We start from the raw sequence: 8454 nt of genomic DNA, 5'->3' as shown, positions 1-8454 counted from the left end.
GTTTGATGGACTTTTTTATATTTTTCACAAATAAATACTACGTTGAGAAAATTTTTTACTTCAACCAATAGAAAATTCTTGTCCAAACAAAAATCTGTTGAGCGCACTTTCTCTGCAATTCATCCGGAAAAAGTGTTGTTTCATATAGCTCTTAAGCTCCTCGCCAATTCATTTGAATTGAATAGTAATTATATTTATGAGGTATGTTTGTCTAGTTATATTTTGAGGTATTTTTGCGTTTTTATTCTTTGAACCAAAAAAATACTCATAAAATATAATAAGTTAATATTTTCTAGGTAAGATGAATTTGGAAGAATTAGCCAACTGCCCTGCACATATGAAAGGGAAAAGGTTCCTCTCTATTTCAAAATTCCTCCATTTTCTCTATTTAGTGCATTTTGAAGGGTAGTATTGTCCAAAAATTTTAATGATGGTAGTGCATTAAATGCAATACCCTTCAAAATGCACTAAATGAAAGAAATAAAGAGATTTTGAAATGTAAAGGATCATTTTCTATACGAAAACGGCTGGGTTGTAACCGGTGACTCGTGAGTCAGTTTCCCATGTGAATGTTTCATTATTATTATTATTATTTTATTTTATTTTATTTTTGAATTAGTGAATGTTTCATTAATGAACACAGTCAATTCGTTGTCAATTGGATTCCCTAAACGACTTCTTCAAATAACCAAATTACCCTTCACCCCATCCCTAGTTCAGTCATTGACAAGTAGATCCCCTAAACGACTTCTTCAAGTGATCAAATTCCCCCCTCACCCCCACCCCTCGTGACTCATACTTCTCCTCCGATCTGAAACTCTTCGGTCTGTCTGAATTCGGATAGGGAGAGGGAGAGAGAGAGAGAGAGAGAGCTAGTCTGTAGGTTATTGCCTCGAGACTCCAGAGGAACAATGGTGACCTTCATCAAGCTGGACGATTCCCCTATGTTTCTGAAGCAGGTAAACCCCTTTGGGAGTGTATCATTTCTTTTAATATTTCTATATTTCAATTTTTTTATAGAGAAGTTTCTTTGTCTTAGTCACATGCGGAATTCGAAACCTTTTTCTTTACATGAGCATAATCAAATCGTACTTCTTCGTTGTTTGAACTGTAAGAAATGAAATCATAAAGCTCTGATTGCTTTTCCATGTCTTCTTATCCCTTCGTCGTTCTAGGGAGGAAGAAGGGTCTTTCACGAGCCATGAAAAAATGCGTAATCCTGTCAATTAGAACAATTATAGGCGCTGCCTTTTTTTTTTTCACAGTTCTATTAATCTTTTCTTTTAGTTCTAATAATCTTGCAGCTGTGGTAATTATAAGCAAATGGTTGTTGGACCAACAATGCGCATAACTTGCTTGCTAAATCATGCGAGAGAGATCCGTGGCCGTTTAAATATTACATTTTTTACTGGTTTAGTTGATATCTTCTCATGAACATACAAGTTTTACTCACGCTTGAATTCATTTACCCTCAAAATCTCACTAATCAAATACTAATGTTTGAACTTGGTATCAGAGCCAAATGTTTTGGGATCAAACCTTTACTCCGTCAAATCACCCCATTTAAATTTGATATTTTACGTGTTTGGCCTCACTTATTAAAAGAGAGTTTGAGCTCACACATGAGGGAGAGTGTTAAAGTGTTGATTAAGTGATTAAATTTACCTCTTTCTATTAGCTTAAGTTTTTGGGATAATTGGTAATTTAACAACTAGTACCAAAAGGACATAGATTGGGGGGTAGGGGAATGTAGTTAGTTGCTTCCCATAAAAAAAAACCTTAAGGACTTGAAAATAAAATTGAATAAAATCTTTTCATTTTTAGGTGCAAATAGAATTTAAGCTCTATTATGCACCTGATGGAAAGATGCTTTGGATGACGCAAAAATAGTGACATTTGGAATGCACATTCTTCATTGTCTTGTTGAACCTTTTGAATATGGTGAATTTTCTTTGCTTGGATTGATGTTTTTGTTCTTGAAATTGCTGTAAAAGTGGTTGGGCGATCCCTAGCACTTGTCTTCCCATTCTTTATAAATTCTAGACGATTGTAATCTCAATATTTTATTTTTATTTTTTCTTTCTATCGCTTGTAAACAACAAATATGTACCTAGGCAACAACATTTTTCATCTTCACAATAACTTTCTCAGTAATTATTGTAATAGCTGCTTCCCAAAAACAAATCTGGATCTTTTCACTTACCAAAAGGCAATAGTTGCTTCTCAAAAAAAAAAAAAATTGGCTTAGGTGTTCTAAAAAAAAATTGTGTAATTTTTTCAACGGTCCAAATATAATTTCAATTTTTTCACAAGAAAGAGAGGGGGAGTGGAATTAAATCTGAACCATTGAAAAAACTATAAGAATCATTGAAAATGGAGAGAAGATTAGCTGGTTGGAAAAGAGTTTACTTTTTTTTTTGATAAATAAGTATTCATTAAAAAGCGCAAAGGGACTCAACCTTAGTACACATGAAGTATACAAAGATACACACCCCTTTAAAGATAAAAAGAAGAACACAATTCCACAAGTTGATGCATAGTAGAAACTTGAGGAATGTTCAAGGCTCCTGCCCAATGGAAAAACAATTTGAGAAACCTATTGCTAAGCTCCGCCGTTGTCATTTCCTTATCTTCAAAACATCGAGCATTCCTCTCCCTCCAAATAGTCCACATAAGGCACAAAGGAGCCATTCTCCACACCTCCATCGCCATTTTATTACCTCTTTGGCCTTTCCAGCAATATAGGAGGTCAATAACCCTACCATGCATTACCCAGTTCACATCAAAAAGGGAAAAAAGAACACTCCAAAGAGCACGTGCCACATCAAAATGGAAGAGGAGATGATTGATAGACTCACCACTCCTCTTACACATACTACACCAGCCCACCCCGATCAAACCTCTCTTGCGAAGATTATCCAAAGTGAGGATCTGTCCTAGAGTAGCCGTCCACACAAAAAAACTAACTCTAAGCGGAACTTTCACCTTCCATATACTATTCCATGGAAAAGAAGAGCTCCCCACCTCGTGCTTCTCCAAAGAAGAAGAAGAAAGCACTCCAAAGAATGATTGAACCTCAAAAAGCTTTCTCTTGGAAGGAATCCACCAAATGCGGTCCACACCCCCCAAATGGTGCCGGGTCTCATACAATTTGCCATAGAAAGCCATCACCACCTCTACTTCCCAGTCTTGAGCCGCTCATAAAGAAGGAACATTCCAATGAACTTCCTCATACAAAATCTGCATATTATCACTCACCCAAGCCTCTTTGTTTCTTGCAATATGAAACAATTCTGGGAAAGCCTCCTTTAATGGTTGATCTCCACGCCAATTATCATGCCAAAACCTAATTTGGGATCCATCTCCAACTTCAAATGTGATGAACTTAGAAAGAGACTCCCACCCTCTCCTAATATGCTTCCAAACCCCAACACCAAAAGACCCCTTAGCCTGTTTAGTACACCAACCTCCATCCATACTCCCATATTTTGCTTCAACTACCTTCCTCTAATAAGCTTCCCTCTTTGCAGCATACCGCCATAACCATTTCCCCAATAAAGCTTGATTAAACCTACGCAGATTTCTAATCCCCAAGCCACCACTTTGCAAAGGAGAGCAAACTAGAGACCATTTAACTAAGTGATACTTTGTCTCCTCATTGGTAACACCCCATAAAAAATTCCTTTGCATCTTCTCTACCCTGTTTGCCACACTCGATGGAATGGGGAAAAGAGATAACACATAGGTTGGTATGCTAGAAAGAGTGCTCTTAATCAGCGTAAGCTTCCCCCCTTTTGATAAAAGACCCATTTTCCACCTTGCCAACCTCCTTTCCATGGTCTCAAGCATACTGTTCCAGATTGTGGAAGCCTTGTAATGCGCCCCCAAAGGAATCCCCAAATACTTCATATGTAAGCCCACCACCTGACAACCAAAAATACTAGCAACAAATCAATATCTTGCACCTCCCCAATAGGAACAATTTCTGTCTTTGGCAGATTTTTCTTTAGACCTGAAACAACTTCAAAACATAGGAAAAGACAGTGTAAATTGCGAAGTTGTTCCTCATCTGCATCACAGAAAATCAATGTATCATCCTCAAACAACAAGTGCGAAACGCTAATACCAGGATTGTGCACAGGACCTACAGAAAAACCTACAACCAGCCCCCTAGCTTCAGTTTCCACCATCATTCTACTCAACGCCTCCATGATAATAACAAATAACAAAGGAGAGAGAGGATTTCCTTGTCGAATCCAAAAAGCTTGCTGGTTCTCCATTGACCAAAACTGACTAGCGAACCATAGAGATACAAAACACAATCCATTCTCTCCATTTCTCCTCAAAACCACATTTTTGTAGAAGGTGCAGTAAGAAATCCCAATTCACATGATCATATGCCTTCTCAAGGTCCAGCTTGCATAACAAACTAGGAATCCTGGATCGAAGGCGACTATCGATGCATTCATTCCCTATAAGGACCGAATCTAGAATTTGCCTCCCCTTGACAAAAGCATTTTGAGACTTCGAGATTATCTTAGACAACACAGTTTTCAATCTATTCGCTAAGAGCTTAGCGATAAGTTTGAACACTACCCCCATAAGACTTATCGGGCGAAAGTCCTTAAGATCCACAGCCCCCACTTTCTTAGGAATGAGAGCAATAAAAGATGCGTTTAGGCTTTTCTGAAAACTTGCTTTGCTGTGAAACTCTCGAAAAACAGCCATAAAGTCTTCTTTTTATAAGCCACCAGCATGCCTTAATAAAACCCATAGAGAAGCCATCAGGACTTGGAGACTTGTCGCCATTCATATGCTTGACAACCCCGAACACCTCAATCTCCTCAAAATCCCTTTCCAGCCACCTACTATCCTTCACTTGTCTAAGGGTGGTTGAGTAAGTTGATTAAGAGCATGCTTTCAAACCTTCCTACCTATATCTTTTCCCTCTTCCCTATCCTAGTTGGTGTTGCTAATCGTTTGGAAAAATTGTTGAGGGATTTCTTGTGGGCTGGTTTGGAAAATGAGTCTAAATTCCACATTAATTAGAAGAAGGTTTGTACTTCTATTCAGCTTGGTGGGTTGGAGATCAAGAGTTTGATTACTTTCAATCAGGCTCTATTGGGAAAGTGGTTATGAAGGTTTGTTATGAAGACAGAGGCTTTTGATGGTAGATAGTGAATATAATAAAGTATGCGTGTTTGGCGGGTGGCTTGTGCACTAACAGTGTCACTGGTTCTTATGGGTTGAGTCTTTGAAAACACATTAGGAAGGGGTTGTTTTGCCTTGCAAGGAATAGGGATGCTCTGGTGGCTGACCTTAGGATTGTTAACAATGATGTGGTTCATTGGGATATTAATTTTATCAGGTCGGTGCATGATTGGGAGGTGGACTTTGTCTCCTCTCTCTTCAATGTTTTGTATTCTGTTAGGTTGGGTTGGGGATGTGATGATAAGTTATGTTGGACCTCATCGAAAAGATCTTTTGAGGTCAAATCTTTTTACAAAGTTCTTCCCAATGTCGACTCGTCTTCTCTTGAAAGAGCATCTATAGGACTAAGGCTCCTTTGAGGTTGAACTCCTTTTTTTTTTTTTTTTACTTGGACGACATCTCTAGGGAAAATTCTCACTTTGGATAATCTCCAAGTAGGGGTGTACAAGCGGGGGCGGTTATTAATCACCTAATAACCTTTAATCGCTAATTACCGCTTGGAGACTCCATGTGTCACTTCATAGTGATAGATTGGTGTTGTATGTGCAAAAAGAGTGAGGAAACCCAAATCATCTTCTTCATTGTGATGTTGTGATAGATTTGTGGAATATGGTATTTTAGATGTTTGGAGTAAAGTGGGTTATGCTTAGATAGGTAATGGATCTTAGGAAGTGTTGGAAAATAAGGTTCGGTTGGAATGATATCAATATCGTTTGGAATGTACTCCCTTCATTTTTAATGTGGTGTATTTAGAGAAAACGGAATGCTCTAAGCTTCGATGATTGCGAGAAGATGAGCTTGGATCGACATATTTGTTTTCTTAAATCCCTATTTAAGTGGATCCCTTCCTTTTTTTTCCATGTTTCTAGCTTTGTAGATTTTTAACCCCTTTTTTTTTATCATCCTTGATTTGCTAGGTTTTTTATTTTTAATTTTTTTATATACTTTCTTAGTACTTGGGTTGTGTCCCATGCGCTTTTAATAAATTTCTTTTACTTATATATAAAAAAAAAACTAGTGTTGTTCTGGTGTGCTCATTTATTAATTAAGATTGCTAATCATTTAAAGCTGATGACTTATTCATTCATGGATTAGTTACTGTCTATTTAAAATGGATGATGCATTTATTCTAAAGATTATTCACTGTTTGATTTTCTATTTGGAGAAAAGTGGTTATACTTATCTTAATTTTTTATTTTCCATTATTGAACAGATGCATTCTCTAGAACAGACAGCTGATGAGTTGAAAGATCGCTGCCAAAGTCTATATAAGGGTTCTAAGAAGCTTATGTAAGTCACTCAGGATATTCCCTGTCTGCATATCTCACCAACTATTTTATCACCTAATTGTTCCTGAAATTATTTTGATTAGATTTTGCTAGTATTCCCAATAGAAATAAGATTTGATTAAGTGTTATCACAGAAGGGAATTGAATTGAAGCGCAAATGCTAAATTATAAAGTGAACGACACCTTCTTGCCCTCCCCATTTTTTTTCTTCAATTGCTGAGTTATACACTGACCTATAGGGTCTTGAACTCATGAAAACCACCTCTCCTCCTTTCTTACGGGTGGAGGAGGTGCCATTTGAATTAGGCAAATAGGCACTTGTGGTCTTTTGTAGGAGTGTGTACATGTGGGACAGACGGCTTCGAATTAACAGCCAATGACATTACCCAAAAATGCCTTCCAGGTGTGAGTACTACAATTTTAGCGTGGCTCTGCACCAGTAAGCAGGCAATACATGCAGAATGATGTGCCTTGCTGACACCTACCTAGAGTGCAACTGCAAGCCACTTTGTGAATAAGTTGGCAACAATGGCGAGGTAACCCACTATAGCTGCAAAATCTCACCCTTTAATACATGGCACCAAGCTTGAGATAAGCTTGTTTGGCCCTGTTCTCAACTTGTGCAAGAATCCTTTGGGTGCACTATTAGATGGTATCTTAATCTATTGATAGCATCAAAAGATGGCACTCCTCTGGACTTTGATAGGACATCAAGAGTACACACTTGACAATTACCCTTTGGGTGGCTTCCTCTCAGTGAAGGCATGTGAGCAGATATCTGCAACAGGTGGAGATTAATTGGCATGGTGCTTAATGCTCTAGGAGAGCGGTTGTGAGGGCCAGCCCTGAGGGATTGAATCAAGGTGCCATTCATTGGTACATCATACCACCAAAAGAGGAACATAGTGGTAGTGGAATGGTGTTGTATGTGCAAGAAGAATGGAGAGTCGGTTGATCATCTTCTTCTCCATTGCGAGATCGCAAGTGTTCTTTGGCATACTATTTTTGATCGGTTTGGGCTGCTTTGGGTCATGCCTTGCAAGGTGAGGGGCTTGTTCGATTGTTGGTGGTCGGGAGGAAGTTCTCGAAGCGCGGTAGTGTGGAAGATGATCCCTTTGTGTCTTATGTGGTGTATTTGGAATGAAAGGAATGCTAGATGCTTTGAAAACTCCACTAGGACTATAGAGGAATTGACTCATTTTTTCTTCTTTACTTTGTATTCCTGGACGGCCGCTTGGCTAGCTCCTATAGGAATTAGATTCTCTGATTTTCTTTTTCATTTCTCTCCCTCTTAGGCGCTCTCTTGTATACTTCCCGTGTATGTGGGTTGCGCCCCTCTGCGCTCTTTTATATCATATTTACTTATCAAAAAAAAAAAAAAATACCACCAAAAGTTAAAAGGGGGCCTCTTGTTCTTGTAACTCGTGTATTGGGTGTGAATAAGTTGGATGTGCGTTTGAGTTTGAGGGCTCGTTGGGGTTTGGGTTTCTTGCTCGTTTGGAGCTTCTTGTGTATATTGCCTGTGTACTTAGAGGCGCCGTACACTTTTTAATAAAATACATTACTTATCAAAAAAAAATGTTGGATGTGAGTTGTTGACAATCTGGTACCCTATACTCCTCCTTAGACAATTTTGAGTTGGTTCTGGAATTAGCAGCCTTTCTTGGGTTGTATTCAGCTGACAGTTTGATTTTGCTGTCCCCTAGGTTCTCAAGCTGATTACCATGAAATTTTTTCCTTTCATTATATTATTGGGACTTTAGTAGGAGTGAAATGCATTAATCAATAATATTTCAACCGGAGAAATTGTCTTCTTCATGCAACTCAGATTGCTTGCACATGGCTTCCTCTATATTCAACTGAGGGAAAAGCCATTGACTTGCATAGTAATTAGAATTTAGACATTTTTGAAGCTAGTTTTTAGCCATATGGGTGATGGCATTTTCGAGGCCAT

At 38.3% G+C, this 8454-nt stretch overlaps 1 protein-coding gene across 2 annotated transcripts in view; it reads left to right on the top strand.

Annotated features, from left to right (window-relative positions):
• Positions 1–733: 733 nt before the first annotated feature.
• LOC132175155 (ADP-ribosylation factor GTPase-activating protein AGD4) overlaps positions 734–8454 on the top strand; it is a 71206-nt gene continuing 63485 nt past the window's right edge. Inside the window, exons 1-2 of one of the 2 annotated variants that reach the window (XM_059587011.2) lie at positions 734–959; positions 6425–6501. In XM_059587011.2, the coding sequence (XP_059442994.2) occupies positions 912–959; positions 6425–6501 (125 nt within the window). In that variant the 5' untranslated portion in view covers positions 734–911. The remainder of the gene's footprint in view (positions 960–6424; positions 6502–8454) is intronic. The other variant, XM_059587003.2, reaches the window with a different exon arrangement.

This window comes from Corylus avellana, chromosome 2 (assembly GCF_965113065.1).
Source record: "Corylus avellana chromosome 2, dhCorAvel1.hap1.2, whole genome shotgun sequence".
In the NCBI taxonomy this organism is placed as follows: Eukaryota; Viridiplantae; Streptophyta; class Magnoliopsida; order Fagales; family Betulaceae; genus Corylus; species Corylus avellana.
This window is presented reverse-complemented; position numbering and strand designations above follow the sequence as displayed.